The 27986-nt window shown below is 42.5% G+C and overlaps 2 protein-coding genes across 8 annotated transcripts in view; one reads left to right on the forward strand and one right to left on the reverse strand.

Moving 5' to 3' along the window:
• PEAR1 (platelet endothelial aggregation receptor 1) overlaps positions 1–9337 on the forward strand; it is a 67066-nt gene extending 57729 nt beyond the window's left edge. For 2 of the 3 annotated variants that reach the window (XM_033923612.1, XM_033923613.1), the window contains exons 17-24: positions 253–381; positions 2241–2369; positions 3066–3275; positions 4251–4372; positions 5183–5318; positions 5447–5509; positions 6235–6477; positions 8392–9337. In XM_033923612.1, coding sequence (XP_033779503.1) covers positions 253–381; positions 2241–2369; positions 3066–3275; positions 4251–4372; positions 5183–5318; positions 5447–5509; positions 6235–6477; positions 8392–8558 — 1199 coding nt within the window. In that variant the 3' untranslated portion in view covers positions 8559–9337. The remainder of the gene's footprint in view (positions 1–252; positions 382–2240; positions 2370–3065; positions 3276–4250; positions 4373–5182; positions 5319–5446; positions 5510–6234; positions 6478–8391) is intronic. The other variant, XM_033923614.1, reaches the window with a different exon arrangement.
• Positions 1–27986, reverse strand: part of LOC117349908 (leucine-rich repeat-containing protein 71-like) — a 53817-nt gene that overhangs the window by 17838 nt on the left and 7993 nt on the right. For 3 of the 5 annotated variants that reach the window (XM_033923620.1, XM_033923616.1, XM_033923615.1), the window contains exons 6-17: positions 27829–27904; positions 27035–27109; positions 24937–25005; positions 24013–24172; positions 23157–23240; positions 22236–22325; positions 21221–21391; positions 18393–18480; positions 17144–17229; positions 16083–16191; positions 15274–15395; positions 13704–14932 (exon numbers count right to left, since the gene is read on the reverse strand). In XM_033923620.1, the coding sequence (XP_033779511.1) occupies positions 14774–14932; positions 15274–15395; positions 16083–16191; positions 17144–17229; positions 18393–18480; positions 21221–21391; positions 22236–22325; positions 23157–23240; positions 24013–24172; positions 24937–25005; positions 27035–27109; positions 27829–27904 (1289 nt within the window). In that variant the 3' untranslated portion in view covers positions 13704–14773. Of the gene's footprint in view, positions 1–13703; positions 14933–15273; positions 15396–16082; positions 16192–17143; positions 17230–18392; positions 18481–21220; positions 21392–22235; positions 22326–23156; positions 23241–24012; positions 24173–24936; positions 25006–27034; positions 27110–27828; positions 27905–27986 lie in introns of those variants that run through there. The other 2 variants (XM_033923619.1, XM_033923617.1) reach the window with 2 other exon arrangements.

Below are 27986 nucleotides of genomic sequence, written 5' to 3' on the forward strand. Positions count from 1 at the left end.
CTGCACTAAAAGGGGATTCCCAAACTTTGCTGTTTAAATGGATAAAAAGAGTCTTCAAATACCCCTCATTTCTGATTCCTCTTCTGATCCATGCACCTGTTCCTGCTATTAATAAATGGGGGATACTATATTTATACTTTGCTGTCTTGAGCCTGTTTCTCCCTCTATCTTCCTCTTGTCCGAGATTTCCAAAAGGCCAGCTGTGTGGGAAGCTGAAGATATTTTTTTTGACTCCCTCCTTGTTCTCTGCAGGCTGCCTGTTGGGATTTTATGGCGAGAACTGTTCCCACCAGTGTAAGTGTCAGAATGAAGCCGCATGTGATCCCAAGACTGGGGCATGTTTGTGTCGTCCTGGCTACCTCGGCACTCATTGTGAAATAAGTAAGCAACCTCTTGTTAATATGAAGAAAGAGCATCATGGCCTGCCTCAGTTTGCTTTTAAAGCATTTAAGGCAGGGGTGTCCAATGTCGGTCCTCGAGGGCCGCAATCCAGTCGGGTTTTCAGGATTTCCCCAATGAATATGCATTGAAAGCAGTGCATGCAAATAGATCTCATGCATATTCATTGGGGAAATCCTGAAAACCCGACTGGACTGCGGCCCTCGAGGACCGACATTGGACACCCCTGATTTAAAGCAAAGACTAAAGTGGATATGATAGTATCTGGTTTTTATGTTGCTATGTTAACCCTAAATGCACTGGCTGCTTTGTTTTAAAGCCGGTTGCATTGTGCCGCACTTCCACACTTCATTGTATTGGAAAAAAAAAAAAAGCAGCTGACTTCTAAAAGAACGCTAACCATTTTTTGTTTTCTCAATACAATGAAAAGTGTGGAAGTGTGGCACGCTGCAACCGGCTTTAAAACAAAGCAGCCAGTGCATTTAGGGTTAACATAGCATTTCAAGACGCATTTTATTACTCGTGATTCTTCTTTCACCATTCACCTAACCGCTTTAAAGAAGCACCCCCCCCTTCCCTCTGTTCCTTCCCTCCCCCTCCCTCTCACATTCAAACCCTTTTTTTTTTTTTTCTTCATCACTATAATGTAACTTTTCCCCTTCCTTCCTTGTTAACCTTACTTTTATGTCCGTCAGATGTCTTTAATGTTCACTACTCTTTCTCTTTTATTAATTTTACAATCTATAAATATAATTTTACCTTGATTTTAACTTTTATTGTAAACCGGCTAGATACTCGTTGATGGTCGGTATATTAAAAATCAATAAACTTGAAACTTTAAAACAAAGCGGTCAGTGCATTTAAAATTAACATAGCAACATAAAAAAACAGATAATATCATATCCACTTTAGTTTTTGCCTTTAGGTTGATTTTGATTTTTGATAGTTTCCACTAGCGAATTTCAACCATCTCAGTTACTTAACCTAAAAAAATCAACTTCCTGTGTGGTTTACAATGCTAAGATACTGTGCATTCACGGTGAATTACAATTCATCTATTTAAGACATTTTTCGAACAGCTAAGTTTTTATCGATATCCTAAAACTTACATAAGTATCAGATCTTAGAATCAGAGTGCCAAAATTCTTTTCCCATATTACCGCCTGATAAGCTAGAATTCGATTAAAAAAAATATTTTATACAGGCAGCTTTTTGTGTACAGCGCATTCTATCAACGAACTTAAAATGATTGATAAGTCGGAACTAGACCGTGTAATGTCTTGTAACAAATGCAACCAAACTTAAACAATATTTTTGCTTAGTAGCTGTGCAGAAGAATATGGAACATGTACAACCCAACTGCTAGGGGGAAATCCACTGCTTATTCCTAGGATAAGCAGCATAAAATTTGTTTTACTACTTGGGATCCAGGTTGGCTACTGTTGGAGACAGGATACTGGGCTTGATGGACCTTCGGTCTGTCCCAGTATGGCAACTCTTATGTCCTTAAGTGAGCCAAGTACAGGACAATTAAGCCATTGTGACATCACTGATAAGTTTGGCTCTTAGGCATTGGTGGAGTGAAGTATTATGACGTCACAATCTCATCTCTAGAATGTTGCTGCTATTGGGCTTTCTGCCAGGTACTTGTGACCCGGGTTGGCCAGTGTTGGAGACAGGATACTGGACTTGATGGACCTTCGGTCTGTCCCAGTATGCCAATTCTTATGTTCTTATGGTTCATTCAATTTGCTGTTTTTTGTGGACTTCTAGATCTCCTACGTGTGTTTTTTGGATGCTTCTGCCATGCCCAGCCTTCTAATTTCTTGTGTATCTCACAGGATGCCCCTCCAGAACCTTTGGACTCAACTGTCTTCACATCTGTGAATGCCTCAATAACGGAACCTGTGACCATGTGACAGGTCGTTGCCAGTGTGAGCCTGGATGGAGCGGCGCTAGGTGTGAGAAGGGTGAGTTGAAGAGTGGAGAGGGAAGTTGAAGATGATATATTTTTTTTTTTCCTACCAGCTGATGTCAACCCTTAGAGGACCTAAAAGAAAAATATTTTCATTTTATTTTCTGAAGTGATGTTCATGGGGGAAAACCATAGAACTCTAAGCGGCTCTATAAAAATGATCCTTCCTTCCTGCAGCTGAGTCTTTGCCTTGTTCCTCCACTTGGGTATTTTTACATATCTCATACGTACATACATACTTAATTTTTCTGCAACAATCAAATCATGGAAAAAGCAGGGCGTTTTGCACTCGCAGCAAAATTCCAAGCAAAAGCACATGCATGCTTTCAGTTAAAACTGGTGCAAAACCCCTGGACCATATGTATGCATAGAATTTGTTCCAACAGAGTTTAAAAATGGCCCGTTTCATAGCCTCTCTCTGTTGTGGAGGGCCACATGCTGACAGGCTGCTCATCAAATTCTGGAGAACACAAGAGCAATGTTCTTATCCAGTTCAAAATGGCCCAAGATCCACACAGTGTCAGTAACTAAGCGGGGATTGCACCCAATAAGCCTACCATGTGCCCAGACATTTAAACCTCTCCTCTGCCCTCCAAGATGGAAGCCAAATAATGGCCCTTATAGTATGTGTCACTTGCTTTCTTAACTATCAGCGTTCACATGCATGCCAAATGTCTTCTCTCTTCTTCAGCCGACAGACCATTCACCATGGTTCCAGCACTACCAGCTGGAAACAACTCCATGGGAGCCATCGTCGGCATCATTGTGCTGGTGATAGTGGTGGTGGTGATGCTCATCCTCTTTCTGTACTACCGGCACTGGCAGAAGGGCAAAGAGAGACGGAACCTCGCTGGGGCATACACATCTGGCAGAATTGTGAACTCGGAGTACGCTGTGCCAGGTGAGATTTGGGCTTTCCTCATTGCTTAATGGCTGGGGGAACCCGGGAGCACTTCTTGTGGCCTTCAGGCGAGACACTGACCTAAACACTAGGCAAGCCTACACAATCACCTAGGCCGTCCAAAGACCGGCTGCAGTCAAAGCAAAACAGCAGCTCCTGAGAACCCCCCCAAACTCAAAGAAACAACAGGAACTATTTTTACCCGTAGGGAGGGTAGACTGTTTCCAAACAGCCTATTTATCCATATTATTCTGAAAAGGGTAGCATTGGGGGAGGGGCACAAAGGGCTTAAACGTTAATTAGGAAGAAGCAATAAAAGGTTTGCATTGGGTACCTAATACCTGTGCATCGAATTGCTTTCCTTAAATAAGATGTATCCCCTTGCTTCACACCATAGAGTATAGGTACTGTTCATTCCGTAGGATGAGTGAAATCAGTCATTACTTAAAGCAAGAAAAACCCTTATTCCCGTGACTAACTCTGGAATCTGCATAACTTGAAAGCGCTATATACTAAGCAATTTTCATTTAGTTTATAGGATCTAAATGCGCTCATAATACTTCAATCAGGGCGCCTAACAGCGATACGAGGTCGCTGACATAGTGCGTGGGTTCCTAATCGCAGTACATCACATTGAGCGCTTCAGCTTCCTTTGACTCCGACACTTCTTAGTCAGAGAACTTAGGCACTGCTCTAACAGCAAAGAATATATAACCATCTAAAAAATGAATTCAGATTCGACTTCCTGATTCCTGACTTCCTTTGCGAAACGCAGCCTTAGTATATAGCGCTTTCAAGTTGTGCAGATTCAAGAGTTAGTCACGGGAACAGGGTTTTTCTTTGCCTACGGTATCTTGTTTGGACTTGAATCCCCTGGGGTTTTTTTGATAATCCCTTCGCTAATGGCAGGGGCGATTATTTCATTTGCGTGTAGGTGGCTGTTACTCACTGTCTTTTCTCTCTTTCTTTGTTCAGATATCCCTCCAAGTTATTTGCACTATTATTCAAATCCAAGTTATCACACGCTGACACAGTGCGGTCCAGCCCCACCCCCCCCTAACATACCCAACAATCAGGAAAGGCTGAATTCGGTGAAGGTAAGGTTGGATGAAACAGCCTTGCGTGTGGGACTTGGGCCACTGACCAAGCACAAACATCAACTGGCTATTTGTTTCTTCTGGGATGGGATTATGGATATGGAAGGCTGTTGGTAGGGGGGTAACCAAGGTGACAAAACGACGGTGAGCTTCATCATCTGGGCAGGCAAACAGTGGAGATGAGCAGAAACACAAGGTACATTGCAGAATAAAATGTGTCTCAAAATGGAATTCAGCCGGCAGGATGTGGGGACAGTTTAGTATTAGGTCAGAACCTTCCTTTCCTCTCTTTTCCCTGACCTGATCCTAAACTGTCCCCACATCCTGCCGGCCGATGTTCCATTTTGAGACACATTTTATTCTGCAATATACCTTGTGTTTTGAGGCAGGCCGTTTGGTCCGAAACACGTGCGTGTCGAGTCATCGCATAAATAAAGCAGAGTGCTTTAATTATCAAGCACACCTGTGTTTCTGGACATCTCCACCGTTTGTTTGTTTGCCTGTTATTGACCTGTGGAGGTGACTCTCCTGGTTTCGTTTCTTGAACTTCTTCATCTGACCGACCATGAAGCCCAACGCCATTATGAGGAAATAAACAATGTATGAGGGATTAATCACATCCTCCTCTTCACTCTCCTACTGGACAAAGAGTTCCATGTGTGTTTCCATGGCAGATTCCCAAGAAAATGTCTTTCCTTTTGTGGCAGGAGAGACATAGGTCAGTCTCCTAGCAATGGGGAATCCAAATCACGGCAGTAGTCAGTCCCCAGCCAGGGTAGGGGTCCTCCTAATAATACCTTTTTGTGACAGATGACCTGTAATCAGCTTTTCTCCAATATAAAGAATGCGGAGAGGGAGAGGATGGGCCCTTATGGACCCGACTGCAATTCTACGCTGCCGGCAGACTGGAAACACCACGGAGCACCTCTAAATCACAAAGAACTAGGTAAGGAGATTAGCACAGAACGTAGGCCATCCAGTTCTACAAAAGCAAGGCTCTGTTTTACATAAGAATAGCCTCCATTCCATAATTCAGTTCCACACCTTACTTTTCTATTCTGGCTCTGTCTGCAGGGGGAATGAGGATGGAGAGGAGTTACAGCTACGGCAACAGTTCAGGGAAATACCACAGCAAAGGTAAGGATAGTCACAAAATATTTGTTTCAGAATCTAATAAAGTCATGGCTTTGCTTTGTCTACACAAGAATTATCAGGTAGAGGGGGAGAGTGAAGCTCTGGAATGAGAGGGCATAGGATGAAGTTACAAGGTGATAGGATAAGGAAATTTTTTTTTTAAAGAAAGGGTGGTAGATGTGTGGAACAGTCTCCCGGAAGAGATGGTGGAGACGGAGACTGTGTCTGAATTCAAGAAAGCCTGGGATAGGCACAAGGGATCTCTAGACTTAGAGAGAGGAAGAGATAATGGTTACTGTGGATGGGCAGACTGGATGGGCCATTTGGTCTTTATCTGTCATCATGTTTCTGTTTCTATGTAACCATAAAGCTCTATGACATCACAATGCAGGTGTAAAGAGCATTAGCCTATAGGGAAAGGAGGAGATAGAAGATGGTGTGAATGGGCAGACTGGATGGGCAATTTGGCCTTTATTTGCCATCATGTTTCTATAAACATAAAGCTCTATGACCTCACAATGGAAGTGTTAAGAGCCTTAGCCTATAACAATAATGTTCTATGACCTCACAAATCAGGTGTAAAGAGCCTTAGGAGGAGAAAGTGGACGGGCAGGCTGGATGGGCCTTTATCTGCCATCATGTTTCTATAATATTTGCCTGAGAGCCACGACGCGAAAACCGGACCATCCCACAGAACTACATGAATTGCTTTTTCTCATGTTTACCAGATTACGCCAAAGATTCAACCCTCAGCACCAGTGAGTGCTCACTGAACAGCGAGAACCCCTACGCCACCATCAAGGACCTACCCATGCTGCTCACCAAGATGTCAGAGGGGAGTTACATGGAAATGAAATCCCCAGTGCATCAGGAGATGTCCTATGCTGAGACCGGCCTCTTTGAATGTTCCAGTAGGAGCTCAAAGGACGAAGGAGAAACTGAAGACTGGTCTACATTAAATGAACCGAGAGGTAGGTGAGCTGGATGGCTCATCCAGTAGTTCTACTGCGTAGTGATATTTTAAGACTGGGCTACTCAATTCCGGTCCGCGAGGTCCACAGGCAGGCCAGGTTTTCAGGATATCCAAAATGAATAAGCATGAGAGAGATTTGCATGCACTGCCTCTTTGGTATGCAAATCTCTCTCATGCATATTCATTGTGGATATCCTGAAAACCCGGCATGCCTATGAGAGTAAGGGGATGAGGGGCTCCATTCCCCAAATCCATTTTTGTTACTTCTAAATTAAGAGATTGTAAGTACAGTGTGACACTGAGAATAAGGGGATCAGGGGCTATATTCCCCAAATACTTTTTTGTTGATTCTAAATTAAAAAGATTATGCGACATCCATAAGGTCCTAAAAGTTAATAGGTTCTGTCTTAGCGATCATAAGGTCTTGTCTTATGCTGATGATTGCCTTTAGTCTTTCATAATCCTACATCAGGCAGAGCGTCCCAGTTACCCAGTTGTAGGAAGGAAATTTTAGACCAGTCCTGGATTTCTGACAACCCCAGTGTATTATGGGACCCACAGCACTGATTTCAGTGGGTAGAATCATGGACTACAAATCCCACACTGTTTTGGAGTGTTAAGTTCAAAACCAGGACTGGCCAAAAGTTCTTCATCCTGGAACTGGGACAGCCTGGCAGCTCTGCATCAAGTGAGATTTTGTACACCATACATGCTTCAGTCACGGTGTATTTAGTATCTGGTAAAATGGTTCCAGAGTTCAGAGCACTAATTTGCAATGTTCAGATGAATTAGGGTTGCCATCTGCATCCATATTTGCCTAACAAGGTTGATCCATTCCTGGGTTTACCCCATAGCATACAGGGACTCGTATTTCTGATTTCCCCTTTGCATTCAAGAAAAGCAAAACTACAAGTCCCTGCATACAATGGGGTAAACCCAGGACTAGATCAACCCTGTTGGGTAAATATGGATTCAGTTGGTAAACCTAAAATGAATCCACAAAGACTGGAATGTTTTGATCCACTCCAGGATTTTCAGCCCTCTTTCTAGACCAGTGTTTCTCAAGTCGGTCCTGGAGTACCCCCCCCTTTGCCAGTCAGGTTTTCAGGATATCCACAATGAATATGCATAAACTTGATTTGCAAACACTGCCTCCTCCATTCTATGCAAATTTCTTTCATGCATATTCATTGTGCACATATATCCTGAAAACCTGGCTGGCTAAGGGGTACTTCAAGGACCGAGTTGAGAGACACTTTTCTAGGCCATATTAGCTTTGTTTTTTCGGTTGATTGGGTCTACTAGACAGATGCTGAGAATGCAGGTCCATGAATCAAGGACTTGTCATGTCCTCTTCTCATGATTTATCTGTTGGTGAAAGTAATAGTTTAGTTTGGGTCAGGAGTTCGATCATTCTGGTTACCCTTCCCCTTCTGACATGGCCTTGCAATCAAACTAGAAATAATCCTTTGCACGCCAACTTCTCTCACTGGTTTCCAATCACAAATACAGTACTCCCATGAAATTTGCGGGGGGGTTCCGTTCCAGGAACACCCACGAATTTCAAAAAAACCGCAAATGCGGTTTTGCGTCTGTCAAAAGGCAGGAGAGGGCCAACTGGTGCACCAGCGGGTGCAGAAAATCATTCGCGGTATGCTCTGACCGCCTCTTCCTGTTACTAAAGTCAGGCTACACCGATCAGGAGCTGCTTTGCCACGCAGCTCCTGATTGGTGTATTTATCTATTTAGATTTCTATCCCATTCTCCCAGGAGCTCAGAATGGGTTACAATTGACATACACAATAAAATTATAGGACAAAGTTAGAGGCGGTCGGAGCATACTGCAAATTACTGAGTCCGCAAATTTGCAGGGGAACACTGTACCTTGATTTTCTCTTTTGTCTTTCTTTAGAGAGTTGCAGCGGGGGAGCTGAAGGAGGTACTCGCAACGCCATGTCCAGCCTTCCCCCAAACCACTATGATTCACCCAAAAACAGCCACATTCCCAGCCATTATGATGTGCCTCCAGTCCGACACTACCCTCCATCCCCTCCTCTGGTCAAACGACTGGACAGATGAGACACAAAGATGTCAGGCACAGACCGACCCTTCTCCCCAAACGCTGTCCTGGTGTATCCCAGCGGAACAGCTCTTTTCAATGCACCGAGAGCGCTAATGCATTTTATAGATGTGGGAAAAGCCTCTCTCCATGCGCCAGAGACAAGTGGAGTCCTCCGAGGCAGGGCTGTGTTCACAGTTTTTTTGCACGATACAAGGTGCCGAATCGTTTCACTAAGGATTATTTTGTGTTCTTTTTGGCAATCTGGACCATGTCTGAGAGAAACACTTGATGCAACCTGTGAGACTCGTTTCCTTTCCAAGCAGTTAAGAGATGGAAAAGGTGAAGAGGAGATCTCCCTTGGAACTCTTCACTGCCATTTCGTTCCGGAGGACTTTCGTTGTCTTTGTGTAGCTGATGCATTTTCAGTTGTCAGGAAAGTGAGAGACTAATAGTACTGAGTGAAGCAGGTGGAAGAGCTCTGTCAAAAGAACCTCATTCCTGGTCGGAGTGCCACCTCCTTTCTATGATGCAGGCCAACCCAGCTCAGCTGGTCTACATTGAAGCTCCCCTGTAACTCTCTCAGCTATTCTAGAATGAGACCGAATATTACTACTTATTATTATTATTCTCGTAGTGTTATTAGATGTCCGCAGAGCTGTACAGAAACACCCAGTGTGGCTCACTGGTTGAGCTGCTGCCTCTGCACCCAGAGGTTGCGAGATCAAATCCCGGTGCTGCTCCTTGTGAACCTGGGCAAGTCACTTAATCCTCCAGTGCCCACCACAAAAAGGAAGCATACAAGTCCCCATTCCCTTTCATCAAGCCCAGTATCCTGTTTCCAACAGTGGCCGACCCAGGTCCCAAGTATTAGGCAGAAACTCAAATAGTAGCAACGTTCCAGAGCTGAGATTGTGATGTCATAATGCCTCATTCCACCAATGCCTGAGAGCCAACCTCAGCAGTGATGTCACAATAGCTTGATTGTCCTGTACTTGGCTCCCTTAAGAACATAAGAGCACCATTCTGGGACAGACTGAAGGTGTGGCTCACTGGTAGAGCTGCTGCCTCTGCACCCAGGGGTCATGAGATCAAATCCCAGTGCTGCTCCTTTGAAATGCCAAAGCGACAAAAAGGCAGTAGACCAAGTCCCCATTCCCTTTCCCCATGCCAATGCACCTTAATCCTGCCCTCTAGCACCCCGACACTCAGCTATCAAGATCCACATAGAATGCTCTGCCAATGCATCTCAATCCAGCTCCACATCGTCCAGAGCTCTACCAGTCCACAGCGGTTGCACTTCGGCAGTGGGCTTTTGTCAAGCAGAGACAGCCCAGCACGCCACATGGTGCTGGAACTGGTGCTCTGATCAAGATAGCAATGCAGGAGGATTAAGCACAAGGCCCTGCCAAATTCACTACATTTCAGATAAGTGTGATAGTCAAAGCTCTTGAAGTGAAAAAAAAAAATACATTAAGGTGCTCATCCATAAAGACTGCTTGTACTCTTGTCTAATTGTTTTACAATTAAGCTGTTGACTTAACTGAAGAGGGAAATGTTGAAAGAAATGTGATTTCTTGCCCAATGTCCTGTGTGATCTCTTCAGCTTTAACCCAACCTGTATTTTTACTAGCACTTCATTGTTGACGAGAAGAGCTATTTAATGGTTCTGATAAAATTAATATTGCATATTGTGTTATTACACTCCAAGGGCCAGGCCAGTCCTAATCTAATCTTTAGTCTTATATACCAGGTCATTCCCCTGAGGGACTCGAACCGGTTAACAAAACTTAACTTAAGGAGACATTAATGAACAGAAGAAAGTCAGTATCAACATTCAGTTATCAACTAGAAAATTCTGAACAGATACATCATCTTTCAGTTATCAGTTAGAAATTTCTTAAACAGATACGTTTTCAGAGTTTTTCTAGCGAAGAGAGAGTTCTAACATCTGAAAGGAGATCATTCCAGATTTTCACCATAGTAAATGCCAAAGAGTGCGAGAGCCTACCTAAAGTTTGAATCCCTCTAATAGAAGGGAATATTAATTTAAATTTATATATATTCCTAGTAGACCCGAGACGATAAGAGTTAAAAGAAAGGGGAAACAATCCCACTTAAAAAACATTAGCACATTTAAAGTGAACCCTCCAATGCAGTGCCCTCAGCAATGGAGTAACATGATCGCATTTGTTTTACCAAAAATCAACTTGGCAGCCATGTTATGAATAAGCTGTAATCTCTTCAAGTTACACTTACTTAAACCGATGTAAAGGGAATTGGCATAGTCCAGATAAGCTAATATTATAGCCTGGACCAATATAGCAAAGTGATGTTGATGAAAAAAAACAACAAACCCTCCTTAGCATCCGTAAACCAAAAAACCAAAAGAAGCCCAATCTTGAAGTCTTCAAATACAAGAATTAATATCTACTGTTAAATTTGACAATGATGGATCAACTTCAAGTAAGATGAAAATATCGTCAGCGTAAGTAAAAATCGATTCCGAGATAGACAAATTCAAATATTTCAGTGTCGTCATATATATATTAAAATAATATGGGAGACAATGGAGAACCCTGAGGTACTCCACAGACAGGAGACCAAGATGGAGAAAATTTATTCTCAGCCCGTACTTGATACGATCGTAGTTTCAAGAAACCGCTGAACCCATTCAAAACTCCTTGATCTAGACCAATATTAATCAAAAGTTGTATAAGAATATCATGCTCCACGACATCAAAAGCTGCCGAAAGATCAAATAGCAGCAAAACAGCACAACGGCCATGGACCAGAAAATGTTGAACTTTCGCAGCCAATGAAATATGGAGTTTCAGTACTACGGTTTGGACGAAATCCATGTTGAAATGGAAGAAGTATAGAAAATTCATCCAAATATTCCGATAATTACCTTGAAACAACCATGTGGTAGTGTGGCGAAGGAAAGGGGTTCACATGACTCCAGGGATTCCACACTTTGCCATCAGCGGGATTCTTCCCATCTCAGTATGACAACATCCACAGTTAGTTCAGGTGGCAGAGAGAGTGAACCTAGTAGATCCTGGTGCCTATATTACTATATCAGATGTTATTACAAAACCTCAAATACCAAAACTAGGAACTGCAGCATTATATCCCAGAACAAACCTTGATGGGCCTTCAAGCAACACTTCCTTCTACCCAGGCTGTATCATCTGTATAATGTACACATAACATAACAACAGATTTCTAGACTGCATAGCCATGAGTTCGATGCGGTTAACAAAAGATTATGTTAAGGAAATACATGTTGTAATGTGAAGAGTGCAAAAGGTCGAATTAGAAATTTTGAAAACAGAAAGGTTTTTCAACAGTTTTCTAAAATGTTCATAAGAGCTGGATCTAAATAGCAGTGGGTGGAAATCTTTATCGTAATAAGCTGCTTGATATGAAAAGAGTGTGCTCGTGATATTTCTTACTGCAGGAAATGTAAAGAGGGCATATGATTTTCTACTATGAGGAACCTGTTGGCAAGATCTAACGGGCAACTCCAATACCAGTAAGAGTATGAGAGAGACTGTGAATTTTGTCCCTGTCCAAGGCTATTTGTGTAACGAGAAATGGCTGGGCGTTATACGGTGGGATGTAGCCATTGATGATGTGTGTTAATTGTATTAGCTCATGCTAAACACGGTAACACATGTTAGGAACGCCAGTTGACAGTTTCCTCTCCACTTGGCAGTAAAACATTAGGTGGGGGCTGGAGGGGAGGAGGAGGAAGTAGAACTAACCAATGCATAAATCCATTGGCGGCAACCCTCTCCCAGTCCTTTCCTAGCAAGAAGAAAAAAAACTTGTGCTGTTAATAAAATCCACCACAGGATGAGCGACGTCTGTCTGAAGGTTAGGTCTTACTTGCTTAACTGAGGGGCTTTTCTTTGACACAGATAGAAGGTGCTCCGGCAACCTGCGGTAGTTTTTGGAATTGGTGCACGCTACCCACACACCAAGAAATGGATTTTATTTTGTAATGCAAGGGGTTTATTTGGAGGCAGGGAATAGGCATGCCCTGTGGTAATTGGTTAGTGTAGCTATGCCACCACATGCTAACCAATTAGTGTGTAGTTAATGTGAGGGCCTCTACCACTTAGTAAGTAGGTGGCGGTAAGAGCTCACGCAGTAACGGCCATGAGTTAATTGGGAAATTAATGCATGGCTTTTTAAAAAAAAATCTTTATTGAATTTTCATATCTCACAAAAGTGCAACATAACCTACATGTCATGACTATAAACAATTAAGCACTTATAAACATTCAGATTCTATACATCAATAATCAGAAAACTCCCCTCCCAACCATCAGAGAAAAGAACAAGGAATCGTATAAAGATATATCCCCCCCCCCACCCCTGGATGTGCAAGTACTATATCAGCAAAGATAAAACTGCAACAATTCTACAAAAGACCCCACACTAATTTGAATATTTTTGTGTTCCCAGAAAAATCAGCAATCATTTTTTCATATTTATAAACTAAACATAGAAAGTGAAATTAAGACGGTCCCAATTTTTCCAGTTGCATGTGATCAATTGCATAGCCGTTCCTGTCATAATTAAGAAGAGTCGGCTTTTATACCTATCCACAAACCACTACCTCATACGTCAGAGGGATCGCAGACTCCAAAATATTATTAATATGTCCCCAAATCGACTTCCAAAAACTTAATATCATAGGACTATAAAACAGAATGAATAAGTTGGACAGTTCTAAGTCTAATAGATGCTGGCACTGTCATCTAGATATAGGAACACTGGATCATTTACTAACAGGGCTCCAAAAGGAACGGTGCAACAGAAAAAACCATGTTTGTCTCATAGATGCTGAAGCTGTACATCTCATCCTCCAAGTCCAAATTCGTGGCCATTGAGATGCAGAAATTTGCTGCTTTATCTCAATGCTCCAAATGTCTCTAAGAGCATTTTGGGGTTTCTTATTCAGAAGTTCAGATATTAATTTATACCACCTGTCAGCCTGATGCCCTAACAAATCTGTCTGGAAACAGAGGATCTGCAAGCTGTAATGATTTTTTAAATTTCGCCAATCAGGAAACCCTTTCTGAATGGCCTGCTTCAACTGCAAGCACTTGTAAATTTGAGATTTTGAAATACCAAAAGATTGTTGCAGCCGTGAAAAGTCAAGCAATTTTTCATTTAATATAACATCATCTAATGTTCGTACACCTGCCTGCATCCACTCTTTCCAGGCAATTTTAGACCCGCCAATTTGAATCTTGGAGTTCAGCCACAAGGATTTCGCTACAGGAATTTCTGTTAACTTATTAATCCATCTCAAGGTTCTCCAAGTATCCAAAATAATATTATTGTCCTTACATAACTAGGTAACCTAATACCCAGTACATGAGACAATCATATTGGGGACATAATTTGCCATTCCAAATGTAGCCAATCTGGAAGATGTTCCATGAGCTCTTAATGGAGAAAATGGAAATGTGGCCATCTTAAAACTGCATTAAAAGTGTCCCCAACATGCAGGAAATCCCCACAATAATGTCGGCCATTTTTTTTAGCACAGCTCAGTAAAGGGGCCCCTGTATTAAATCCGACTCATTCTCTAGACAGGCGCCGATATCTCCGGCGCCATTCTGCAGTGGGCTTCCCTGTACTTATCCAGTGTGGCTTGCTTTAGTTTCAAGTTTCTCTCAAACTGTTTGGCCCTCAAACTGTTGTATTCCACTATGTTAGTTTACGTCACAATATTTCATGACTTTATTTGCTACAGCTGAACAACAATGGGGAAATTTTAAATATGTACTCTCAGCAGTCTGATCTGAAACCAAAAATACCATTTATCTTACGGTTCAGTAAGGAGCTGGAATATTTAGCATCTAGGAAATAGTGCACCCTGGAGGAACAGGAGCACAGAAGGGGCTTTACAAATCCAGATTTCAGGGTGAATTAATGTGGTTGGCAGATTAAATCATAGTTAAGAGAAACATAGGAAGATGGGGAACAACAGAATACGGACTATGTGCCTAGACAGAATGTGACCTGGATGTCCTTGTGGGTAAATAAAAAGCCAGCAAGAATGTGGCAGACCCACTTTCAACATTGGCCACTAGGGTATTTCTTTAGTTTCTTGTTAAGTCCAGCTTTGCCATTCATGGAACATTCCTGAAACAGTCTTGTAATGGCAAGAAGAGCTGGGTGGTAGTTTCTCTCTCCTGTGTAACAGAATTTGTTAGAATTGTACATCACTTAGAACTAATGTATTTAGCAGTATATCACATGTATTCAATCCAATCCAATCCTTTGCAGATACCTTGAGTATAGGGTCCTGGCTCAACATTATCTCCTGGATCTTCTGGAAGTTTGGGTTGTCAAGGGAAAAGTTGTTTCTCTGAAATGTAAGTGGGCAGAGGTTCATGTCAAGGGAAGAATCACTTTTATCTTCAGCATCGTTAAACCATTCCCCTTTTATCTTAGTCATTTCAACATCATTGGTGATATTTCAGGATCACCGGTGGGTTTCTATGTTGATCAAATCCAGCATCCACTTGAAATGATTGTACCATACTCTTTCTCCCCCCTCTCTCCTACATCACTCAGCCATTACACCACCCTGCTGTTGAAAAACAAATGCAGACCAAGGTTTCCACTTGGCGAGCCCTTGGGTGGGGTTGGGTCTCCCTCCTGCCACATTCCTTTTGCCCAATAAATTCTGTTGCAGGCCACACTCACCCCTAGAGACAGCCGTAGAAGGCCTGTACCACCGTATGTCGCCCGTGGATTTTTCAGTGCCTCACTTTGGCTCTCCAGTGCTACTGCAAAACCTTTCAGGCCTCGCTCTGTAATCTTGTTCACTAAGTTGCAGAAAAGAATGGATACAAGAGAATGGTGGAGAATCTGGAGCAGTAGTACCCTAGGTTACTTCATGGTTTTATTTCATTTTTGGGGGGACTATACTGGGCAGATTAGCACTCAACAAAAAAACTAAACAGTCTCTTGCCCTGTTTTACTAAAAGTTCATGAAATGTACACCCACTTCTAAACCTGATAAGCATTGCTGTTTTCCTTAAAAAAAATCCATTAAAAGCTATCTATGAGTACATGCTGGCATGACTAATTGTAGAAGGACAGGTAAGAATGACATGGAAAACAAAATCTATAAAAGTAAGTAAGAAATATATTGCAAAAGAGAAAACAACCCTCTATATATATATATATATATATATATATAAGACATTTGCATTGATTCCAAGATACAAATATCTAGCCAACACAAAACCACATCCAGTGTGATGCTGGGTAATGTCTTTTCAATCCTACAATCCCACAGAGAAAATCTTTTACAAATGCATAATCAGACATCACTATTACATATTTAAACTATGCCTAGTCAGCCTGATAATTAAAGGCAGCCCTAGTCCTGATCAATATCCAAGTTATTACCTGTTGCTACAGGACAGGTAGAACACAGAGAAACATGATGGCAGATAAAGGTCAAATGGACCATCTAGTCTGCCCGTCCACAGTAACCATGGGCTTACTTGAGAGATTGAGGTTGATGAGATTTCTGTTCCCTAGGAGGAAGACTTGGCCATGTCTATATTCAATTGGCGCCAGAAGTGGGTGTACAGCTTCGGTGGCACCTTGCAGCTGTTGATATAAACAAACGGAGAAAGCACGTGAAGCAAGGCTCATAGAATTCTTTCCAGCCCTTCCTCGTGCATGTGTTTGTACATGTATGTACCTGGTATTTTCTGTGCTACAGGTGCTGGAACTCCCGCTCTTACAGAAATGTACTGGGCCTTTTGGGGGTGGGGGGGGGGGAAGGAACTTTATTTCTCTGGAACCTCCAATTCAATCTGGACCAGTTTTCGGTTTTTAATCTGATTAGCCTTTTCACCAGATTTCCCATTAAGTCTTTGGAAAATCATTTTGTCAGAAAAAAAAAAAACACAACAACCCACAATTATTCAAATCAAAATCCAAGCGCTTTTCCAAAATCGCATCCATTCGTACTAAAACAAATCAGATTTTTAAAAAGTGGAGGAAAAAAAAAAGATCTATCACAAATTCCACCACCATTCTGGACTCCCATACAGATTAGAAGTGTATGATCATAGGTCAGAAAAACACCCTCCACTTATCCTTATCATGTTTCAAACAAAATTGAAAAATTCCCACTTAGCAAGAGAATAAGACAGCCGTGTTGTTCCTTTTTTCACATATGTAATCTTTAAAGCCAGCAGCATATACTGTATTTTAGCAGGACATGTTGATCCACTCCTAACCTGGCTGAGAATTCTCAAGTATGGTAGAATCTCATGTATGTGCTGGAAAGTAGGTTCTATTAATTGTGGCTGCAACTTTTTTGTTGTCCCCCCCCCCCCCACAAACACCTGAATTTTGGTGGCAAATCATCACAATCCAGTCGGGTTTTCAGGATTTCCCCAATGAATATGTATGAGATCTATTAGCATACAATGAAAGCAGTGCGTGCAAATAGATCTTATGCATATTCATTGGGGAAATCCTGAAAACCCGACTGGATTGAGGCCCTCGAGGAGGGACTTTGACACCCCTTTTGTAGGGAGTGCAGGCTTACATCTGGCTCGGCAGCTCCTGCAGATTTGTCTTTAGCTGCCGATTTTCGCTCTTTTCGATTTGGTTTTTGCTCAGAACTGGCAGCCGCTGTAATAAGCACATGATGGGACACAATCAGAGACCTCGGAGCAAATTCAACAACTACAATATCGGGCTTTATAAAAATGGAGCAGTCCACCATGGCTTACGGAGGCTGATTAGCACTTTTGGTTAACATTTTCTCACGAGTATATGTCACAGTGCACAGTTTGCTACAAATGTGATGAGTCTTAAAGCATAAACATGTCTCTGCTACTACAACTGGTTTTGCCATTCCACAGCTGCAGGATCTAGGACAATTTATTGCGGCCATTTCAGCTCTGAATCGGCCACAGTGCATGCTCTCTGTCATCAGTGCCTCTCTCTTTCACTGTCCCCGGTCCAACATGTCTCCATGGGTTCAGCATGTTTCTCCCCGAGGTCGCCCACCATCAAACCCGCAACTCAATTTCTCTCCCACGAATTGCAAGCACTCAACTCCCTCCCTCTATTCCTATTCCAGGTGATTCAGGATTTAGGAGGGTGATGCCCCCACCCCCAAAAAATGTGATGTTCCATCCACAACCCCACAAAATTCAACCCTCCCCCTCTTTTCTCTGAGTCCTGTCCCCTCTCGGAATGGCATTCTACCCCAGCTTTCTTTCGCCAGTGCCCGTCCCTTCTCAGAATGGGATGATTCACGTGGCTACAATGAATCGTCCCATTCCACACCCTCTTGGCATGCCCTCTGTTGAAATCAAGAGTGCTCGGTAGTGGTTGGGTGGTTTGAGGAGGAAGAGGAGGTTGATGCTCTTCCAACATAGTAAATGATAGTTGAAGTTTAAATTGTGGTGTTCCTCAAGGTTCACCCTTGTATCCTTTGTTGCCCTTGCAATCATGACCCTCCAATTAATAGGGCTAATGAATATTTCATTACTTCTAAGGGACATGACACAATCCAGATGGACATGTTTATGGCTTGACATGAGCGACACGGGGGTTATCCGAGCTAATGAATATGCATTTTCTCAAGTGGTCCCTAAAATCTGTAACACTCCTAAGGAACGTGGATTCACAGTGTTGACTCAAATCCGAAACGGAAGCGAGAAGGACAAGTTTTGCTAAGATAAAGAAGAAGGAACCACTTAACTTTAATTTTTTAACTTAAATTTTAATAAAACAACCCTACACTGGGATCTGAGCAACTGGTTCTTGGGGAGGGCTTTGCTTACGTTTCTTTAATTTGGGGTCTTCTTTCTTAACGGTCCCTCCCTGGACACCTGCTATGATCTGATTGGCTAATTCTTTTTTAGGCTGCTCCTGAAATGAGGAGAATAAAATTATTTGTGCAATACAAGTGATTACTGTTCATTCTGCATGACTTACATTAACAATCATTAGGGTTACCAGATTTCATAGAGCCAAAAAACAGACATGTGACCCCCGCCATGTTTCGCCTTGGCACCCCCCCCCAAAAAAACCAACCAACCAAACAAAAAAACCTCCCCCAAAACCTCTTCTCTCTTTCTTTGAGCTCAGGACCGCGTCTGGAAAGCTTCTGAGCATGCATGGATGTGACGTGATGACATTGCTCAGAGGCATTACAGACGCGGCCCTCAAGCTGGATGCTCTTTGAAAACTCGAACAAACAGTCACCCGGACAGTCCTCCAAAATCTAATCTAATCTAATCTTTGGTTTATATATCCGGTCATCTCCCAGTGGAGCTCGACTCGGTTCACATATAATTAAGACTAGAGTACATAGCAGAAAACATAGGAGAAGGAAGAACTAATTAAAAACTAAAGTACATAAGAAAAATAACATCTGGTAACCCTATCACCATCCCTCCCAGAATAATCTGACTAAATGGGCTTTTTGAAACTGTTCACTCACTATCAGTGACTACCTAGTCTTGCCTAATGGTTGGGCTGAACCTGCCCACAAAAGTCTGCACGTCGGGGTTTCAATGGCTATTACATGTAATGGCTTCTCGTTCTGTACCCTTCTGAGCCAGCTTTTGGGTGTTACATTGGAGTTTTGTTTCAACTCATAATGGAAGAAGCAAATGTTATGTAAATGCATTGTGAGTTAAGAGAAGTATGCTAATGAGAAAACATTTCATATAAAATGCCTGCAAAGCATTGTGCACTTTCCAGTGAAGTCCTGAACCTTACTACTGTCTTTGGCGTAGGTCAGTAGACCTCTAACCAATTTTTTTTTTTTTTTTTTTAATTGGAGACTCCCTGGTGTAGCTTGGGACCCCATCTTTCGTTTTATATTTCAAATGAAACTGTTGAAGTTATAACAACCACATACCTCTCTTCACTGCAGATCTGTGTCGTATCTTTTACAAAAAAAAAAAAAAAAAAATGGTGGCGGCGTCATTTAACTAGATTCAGATCAGTGACGTCAAGCCAATCAGAACTTTGTGTCCTTAAAAGTATTGGTCCTGGAGAAAGTGTTTAAGGGGAGGAGAGCTGGGGAATTCAGTAGATTTCTGGCTCAGAAGGAACAAAAATGGATTTTTAAACTAAAAACACTGTAACCCCGAATGGGTTGAACAATAGTATGGAGCGGCAACATTTCTATTAATTATAAACAGTAACTATAAATAATGAATAAGGTCAGAAAATAAAGTTTGTGAATTCTGTTCTGACTGGCTTGGATTTTAGTAAAATGCCACCGCCGCCATTTTTTGTAAAAGGTACGGAAAAAGATTGCAGATCTGGAGTGAAGAGAGCTTGAGACATCCATTCTGAAAAAAAAAAAAAAAAAAAAAAAACCCCTGAAGCCGCGGTTAAAAACTCTGAACCGCGAAACGCTGGCCGCGTTGGAGTTCAGTGAAGCGGCTAAACAGACATTCGCTGCGGTGATATTGGAATAGCTCAGATAAGTAATGAGGCTTAGGAGCATCGATAATACTTAAAGCATATAAAAACATAAAAGGGTATGCAACATACGGCAAGTGTTTCTCGTACATAATATTATGAGACGCAGTGTTGTGAACAAAGAAAGCTGGAAAGGACTGTTTACACTGACCCTCCTGAGAAGGAAAATAAAATAACATGTGATTTCTGTGTAATGACATTTTTAAGGAAGAAAAGTATTTAAAACGTTTAGATGAGGTTAGTTTAAAGGAAAAAGAAAAAAAGACAAAATATCCCCCCCAAAAGATAAAATAGGAAAAATAAAAAGATTATCGAGCTCCATCTGCGGAGATGATGCGGTATATAAACCCAAGATTTAGATTAGATTAGATTAGATTAGAAGCCAATGATTAAAACTAAGAGCAACCTTTTGGTGTAGAGACGCTCTAAGGCTAATATTCCACCTAATATAGAAATAGGAGATAAGGGAGATAGGTAAGATGGTCCGAAGGTGGGTTTTATAATATTATTATTCCAGTTTATAGTGGTTAACCCATTGTGAATAAAATAATCCCTTCATTACACAGGATTTGCCTGATGTGCTAATCTAAATGAATAAAGGCAGAAGAGAAGACGGGGGTGGGGGGGGGGTGTAATTGAATGGAATCACAAGTCCCTCTGTCATTTTCTTATGTCTGAGAGGAAGATTCTCAAAAATCACCGATAAAATCCGGCGAGTCGATGTAGTGCCCATAGTGGGAGCAACTTTTATTTTACAGGTGCTAGGATTCCTGTCTCTCCCCCCCCTCCCCCCGACACCTCCGGCAGGAGGGCTGCCCACTCCCTCCCACTGCGGGCAATCCCCGACACAACCCCCTTCAACACCCCCAGAAGGAGGGATGCCCACTCCCTCCCACTGCCGGTGATCCCCGAAACCCCCGACAACTCCCAACACACCAATTGGATTTAAAAGTATTGCTCTGTAACTTCATCAAGTGTCCCCTAGTCTTTGTAAATCTTTGCAATTCTGACCCAAGAGATGGTAGTATAACCCGACCTATATATTTAACGATTTTGTTGTATTTCTCCCTCCGTCTTGGATTGGAAAAAAAAAAAAATCATAGAGAGTGGAATCACTATGCAAGGACAAATGTTTACCTCCCCCTTATTAACATTTCCCTGAGTTTTGTACCTTCTCTTTCTTCTTAGGGGCACCCTTGGTGGACTTGGCCATCTGCGACTTCTCTAGTTTTTCCGGTCTCTCGGGCTTCTCTGTTTTTTCAGTGCCATTGGAGATTGAAAAGAACTGAAAATGGTGCTGTGGTTGTTCTATTTTACCCTCTGAAAACCTAGTTGAATAAGACTGTCAACAAAGTCAAACACTTAGCCCTGAAGCAAGTATTATATCGTAAATCAAATATCCTCAGGTTGACAAGGTTCCTTCCCATCCCATGTGAGATCAGAGAGTACAGACTCCAGTGGTGTTCTGGCGGTATTGAATCTTTTCCTACTAGAACCCACCACCCAGCAGAAGATTCCCCAACAGCTGCAGGCATCTCTCTGCACAGGTTACTGGAGTGGCTTCCCTGGGAACTGGAAGCTTTATATGGGGCTGAGCTGTCATTTCCATTAGCGGTGACACAAGTTTCTCTTGTTTATAGCAATGTTACAGTAGCTCTGAACATGCAAGAAGCTACTCCCAAAAAGCCAAGATAAAAAAGGTCAGAGCTGGTAGTTAGAAAAGCCTTAAATATTTATCATGAAGCTTTGGGAGGTAGCACTAGAAGGCTGCTATTCTCAAACTTCCAATCAATTGCGTAGCGAGGGTGAGAGGCACCCCCTCCCACACCCCCTGCGTGTGCACCACTTCCCTCACCCCTCATCTTGGTAACGTTCCTGGCGCGAACAACAACCCCCCCCCCATGCTGCAGTTACGCCAGTGTTAGCTCTTCCTCCAACATCACTGGGGTTCAGAAAGTGACATCAGAGGAAGAGCTGACGCTGGTGCGACAGCAGGTTGGGGGTTGATGATCACGCCAGGAACATTACAGAGCAAAGTGCACGCGTGGCAGTGGGGAAGGAGGGGGGGGCGGAGCCTGTGCCCTCACCAAGACATTGCCTGGGGTGTACCGCACATGCCTCCCCCCCGCTCTCCCCCCCTTTCTACACTATTGCTGACAATGCCTTCCCCACAAAAGGAGCCTCACCGATCTGTGCTGTTCCAGCGACTCTTTACCCAGTAAACGATATCTCCTTTCCACAACCTCTTGGGGGGTTAAAGCAAAATAACCGAGGATCTAAAAGAAAGCATGTAAAAAAATTACATTTTAATAATTACCTGACATAAACCCATAGGTGTTTTTTTTAATAAATTAGGGAGTTACATGTTCTCTTACCTGGTGTCATGATTGTTGCAGTTGTTGGCGTCTTGTCGCATCTGGGTAGTAGAACCAGTGTTCCAGCCATCATGTGGCTTTCTTCAGAATATGCTAGCTGAAGAAAACCACAGCATGATGGCTGAAATGTCAGTTCTACCTACCGAGACGCGGCGAGACCCGGACAAGAGCAACAACAAAGCTTAGTCCTGGATCTGTAGCGTGGAATGTTGCTACTATTTGGGGGGTTCCAGAATCTTGCTATTCTTTGAGGTTCTGCATGGAATCTTGATACTCTTTGGGGTTCTGGAATGTTGCTACTCTTTGGGGTTCTGGAATGTTGCTACTCTTTGTGGTTCTGGAATCTTGCTATTCTTTGAGGTTCTGCTTGGAATCTTGATACTCTTTGGGGTTCTCGAATCTTTTGCTACTCTTTGGGATTCTGGAATGTTGCTACTCCTTGGGTTTTGGCCACCATGAGAACAGGCTATACTGGGCTTGATGGATGATTGGTCTGACCCAGTATGCTCTTATTTTATAGACCCCTATCATATCTCACTTTGGCTCTCTTTTTTCCACACTGAAGAGCCCTAACCTCTTGTAGACTTTCCCTATAGGGGAATCATTCCATGCTCTTAATCATTTTGAACTGGGAATGTTCAGAGGCTCGTATCTTTCTTTAATTTAAACGATGATTTATTAGGTTTAAAAAAAAACAAACAAACAAAAAACAACCCCCTACATGAAACAGACCTCAGCAAGGTAGAGTGCTCCTTCGTCTCCAATTTCATTGTGTGCCAAGGAAAGGCTCAGCAGTGAACGGTTCATCCGCAAGACCTGAAATGGAACAAAGAATCCCAAAAAAATGCACATTTAAAATAGGATAATAAAAGGAAGAGCGGTAAGTTACACATGCAAACATCTAAGAAACCCCTCCTGCTATGTCCTACTTCTTACGGATGAGAACTGGTTCCAAATCCCATCAAGACACTATCACATCCTTACCAAACCAGTTCAAAACCTATATAGTATAAAGAGACTTATGTGCTCTGCCCTATAAACGCACCGTGCAGCCATAGGTCTTAGCATTTCTCTGTCTACAGAATGGAATGTTCGCTCCTGCCGATACACCACTGGACCACCAGGATTAAAAAAGGTACTGGGGGGGGTTAAAAAATTGTTAGTCGGCTGGGACGGATCCCTCCTATCCCGGCCTACCACTGGACCACCAGATACTGCACATCACGGTCTGTGATGCAATATTCGCTCTATAAGATGCAGAGACATTTCCACCCACTTTTGGGGAAAAAATGCCGAGTCTTATGGAGCAAAAAATACGGTACTAACTTCGTTTGCTTTGTCATTCAATATACTAATAGGGCAGGATGCAAAAGTTTTTAGGCTCCGTCTATCTGATGAGTATAACCCATATATTCTGGACTGGCCTGGTAAAACTAATGGAAATAAATGGGCAGATATGACCTAAATTTCTCCATTTTGTGGATTTAGATTGTCTACCTATAAGCAATATCTCTGCTTGTTACAGAGGTGGTTCTCTACTCATGCTAAGATGCCTTCTTTTCTTTGACCCTCCTTCTTACTTTCTCACCTCAGCGAAGTAACTTGCTCCCTGATTAGAGATGTGGTTGTAGCTGAGATTGAGGGTCACCAAATGTTTGTTTAAGAGCTGCGGTTCCTGCAGAGCCTGTGTGATCAACCAGACACTGTCATCGTCAATTTTGTTATTGCGCAGGGTTATATGATCCAACCTGTAGAAAAGAGAAGAAAAGATCCCTTTTTTATTGTCACATTTCTTGTTTAAACACTTCACTTTCATTTAGTCTTGGGCTTTGTATTACATCTTTGATGCTGTTGCTACAGCCAGAGCCCACATGCATGGGGCACAAGTGAAATTGTGGGCAAAAAAATGTTTACAGATGGTGTCAGGAATGGGATGGTGTGAAATCATAAATTTAGCACCTGCAGAATATATATTTCCACTGAGACATTCAAATATCTCCTTGGCATTAATGTACAGGAGGTGAGCCTTTTTCAAATGAAGGAAAACTCCAGAATGAGAAGGCATAGTATGAAGTTAAGAGGTTATAGGCTCAGGAGTAAACTATGGAAATACTTTTATAAAGAAAGAGTGGTGACAGAGATAGTGGAACAAAGACTCTGAGCTCAAGAAAGCATGGGACAGGCAAGTGAGAGTTCTCAGGGAGAAGAGTAGATAGTGAATGCTGTGGATAGGCAGACTGGAAGGGCCTTATGGCCTTTATTTGCCATCAAGTTTCTATTGATCAGACTTCTTTCTTCTAGATAAGCTAAAATTAAAGCATGGAATATAGGAAAGGGTAAAAAAAAACTGGTTCAGATGTCTTGATGGCGTGGCTTGATGGTCCAAGGAATGAAGCACTCAGGAGGCCTGCAACTTGGAGCAGGCAAGGAAGGGGTGGTTCCCAACCCTTGCAGAGTGCAGTCATCGATTCTCCCCAAAGTCTCTCTAAACCCAAATAAATAGGACACTTACGTGCTGTCCTCACAAAAAAATTTATAATAAGTATGTTGGGGTAGCGGATTTCCATCCAGCACTAGGGTCCTGGAAGGGAAAACAGAAACACAGCATTACCAAGCAAATTCCAACAGACCTTCCAGTATTATCCAGTTTTTGAACCCCCGCCCACCCTCCCCTTTAAAACATACATGCTAACAACAAAGTTTTTTTCAAATGGTTTGTTTCAGTAGAATGTGATAGGATAGAAAAATATTTTACAGAAATTAATTTATAGCTAAAGTCGCGAGTCATGCTTTGTTCCCATAGACATTTTTAGAGAAAAGGTACAATGATGACATTTCTGTCTCTATTCAGCATGGTATTTAATTTTTTTTCTGTTTGTTCCCTGCTAAGAACTGTATCAATGAACCCAGACTCACTTTTGTGAAGGAGTCCAGGCAATTTCCTAAATTTTAAGTATATCTTTTGAATTCAGGCATAACTGGAACTGTCTAACTGGCTGTCCAGTTGATAAGTAATGGTCCAGGTCGGGTAGCAGCTAATAGAGAGTATGTGCATGACCCAGAGGTATGAATAATGAACTGGACACCAGGAGATCTGGGTTCAAATCCTGCATACTCGGACATGCAGGGACGACTTAATTCTTGTTTGCAGGTTGATAAAATTGCCTTAGGAATAGGTGCTTATATAAATGAGAAATTAATAAAAATAAAAGCCTTCTCCATAGCAATCACTTGTTTCTAGATAAGTTCTCAGTTTCCAATTGTTATTAATCTTTTCTAGCGTTATGCTACTGATCCAGTTTAGATCAGGGGAAGGTAAGATAAAGGGTAAAAGCCAGTGATTCTCAACCCAGGGGAAGATTCTCAAAACCCACAGCGCCTTTAACGGTGGCCGCTAAACTGGTTCCAGCCAGTTTAGCGTGGAACTATTCTACCAGCCAGTTCTCAAAAGGGCTCACCCATGGTCTTTTCCAAGCTTCCTGGCAGACTTTGACTCTGCCATGCAAATATATTACAATGAGATTATTAACATTTAAATGAGCACTCCGGGCAATTCTCTATTATTGCCAGATGATTCCCTTACCTTACTGTCCTACATTTACGGGTAAAATTTTCCAGCAGGTCTGAGCTGTTGTAGCCTTTCTGGTCAGTGTCTGAGTGCCGATTGGCTCAAGGAATTGACAGGAAAGTAAGGCTTTTGATATCTCAGACCTCCCAGAAAATTTTGCTCCATCCCCCCCTCCCCCCCCCCAACAACCCCGACAGAAGGGATGCTCACTCACTCCTATCACTGGTGATTCCTACCCCCCCCCCCCAGCAGGAGGGATGCTCACTCCCCTCCTGCCGCCGGTAATCCCCACTCCTCCTGACACCCCTGTACTTCTCATTCCAGATGCTTAATCCCTCCGTCTGGCAGACCTGCCTCTTCAAAATGGCGAGCGACTCATCACATGCAAATATAATGACCATCCACGACTCTCCGCAAACCTCATTTGCATGCGCAGGTTTTTGAGAATGACTCTTTTTGCAAAACGTTATATTTATGCTTGTGACAGCAGCCTGTCAGTTTGTACCGTGAAGTTTTGAAAATCCCCCCCAGTCCTTGAGGCATACTTAGTCCCATCAGGTTTTCAGGATACTCTCAATGAATATTCATGAGATAGATTTTCACGTTCCAAACTGTCTGAATTGCTGTTCAGAAGGCCCAACCATACCTCAAGACTAAGATTCTGTTTTATGTGGTGGTATGCTCACGAACCTCACCACTGGAGGAGGGTAAAGTGGCACAGAGGCTCATTTTCAAAACATTTAGACACAAAGTACTATAGAAATAGTGCTTTTGACTGCCTAAGTGCTTTGAAAATGAGAAAACATATTGACCTACTAGTGAGCCCTACTGGACAGCTAAAGAGTAGCACTTGGATGCCTCGGTGGTAGGTGGCAATCTGCTCTTTCACTCACAAATCACTCCATCGTCTGTCCTGTACAAAGGGCAAGAAGACCCGAAAAGAGGAGACGGTGGAGCTAGCTCCACGGAAAATCAGGCAAAGGGCAACAAGGCTGTACAAAGAAGCAAAAATAATAATAATTTTATATTGGGTTCTACTTACTTGAGATTTGGGCAGCGTGGCAGGATGTTTATCAACAAGTCAACTGTGTGGTCCGTCAAACCGACATTCCAGAAGCTGAAAGAATCCCAAAATATATTTTAAAACCTTAGCAAAGGAAGCAGACAGCAGCAGAACATCACCTGAGGAAAATCCTGTCTTCTGCCTGGCCAAGGCCAGGTAAAAACTGTAATATGTTCCCAAGGTCCATTAACTAGTGGCAGGGCAGCATTTTGCTGGTATTGCTATGGCATGGTGTTCCTCTCAAACTCAGATGTCCATCCAGCCTCAGGAAGGTTTGGACAATTTCCTGGAGGAAAAGTCCTTAGTCTGTTATTGAGAGAGACATGGGGGAAGCCACTACTTGCCCTGGATCGGTAGCATGGAATGTTGCTACTCCTTAGGTTTTGGCCAGGTATTAGGGACCTGGATTGGCCACCGTGAGAACGGGCTACTGGGCTTGATGGACCATTGGTCTGACCCACTAAGGCTATTCTTATGTTCTTAGAGTAAGGGATACATAAATAGCACATGAGAAATATATTACATAACTACAACGTAACATGTATACAGTAAACTTTTACAGAGGTTTATAAATAGATAGAGAATCAGGAAAGTTTATGGGGTACTCAGGTTCAGAATCTCTAACACTTGTTTTCTCAAAATGATACCCAAGAAAAGATGCAGATTTAAACACAACCTTCTGAGGAAAATGGGCAATTTGTGGCCCACATTGAGGAAAGACCCCATAACCTGACAAGAGGACAACCCCAAGTCCCTTAATACAGGAGACTTACTTGAGGGTATGGAGCGTTTGTGATGCCGGTAAACATTTGCTAAATATATCCATCATTTTTTCATCAATTTTCCAGCCTGTGGGAAAAACATACACGAGGTGAAAAAAAGGCACCATAAATCATCATAAATTATTTCCCACTAGCTAAATTCTGCTTCC

Source organism: Geotrypetes seraphini, chromosome 16 (assembly GCF_902459505.1).
Source record: "Geotrypetes seraphini chromosome 16, aGeoSer1.1, whole genome shotgun sequence".
Classification (NCBI taxonomy): Eukaryota; Metazoa; Chordata; class Amphibia; order Gymnophiona; family Dermophiidae; genus Geotrypetes; species Geotrypetes seraphini.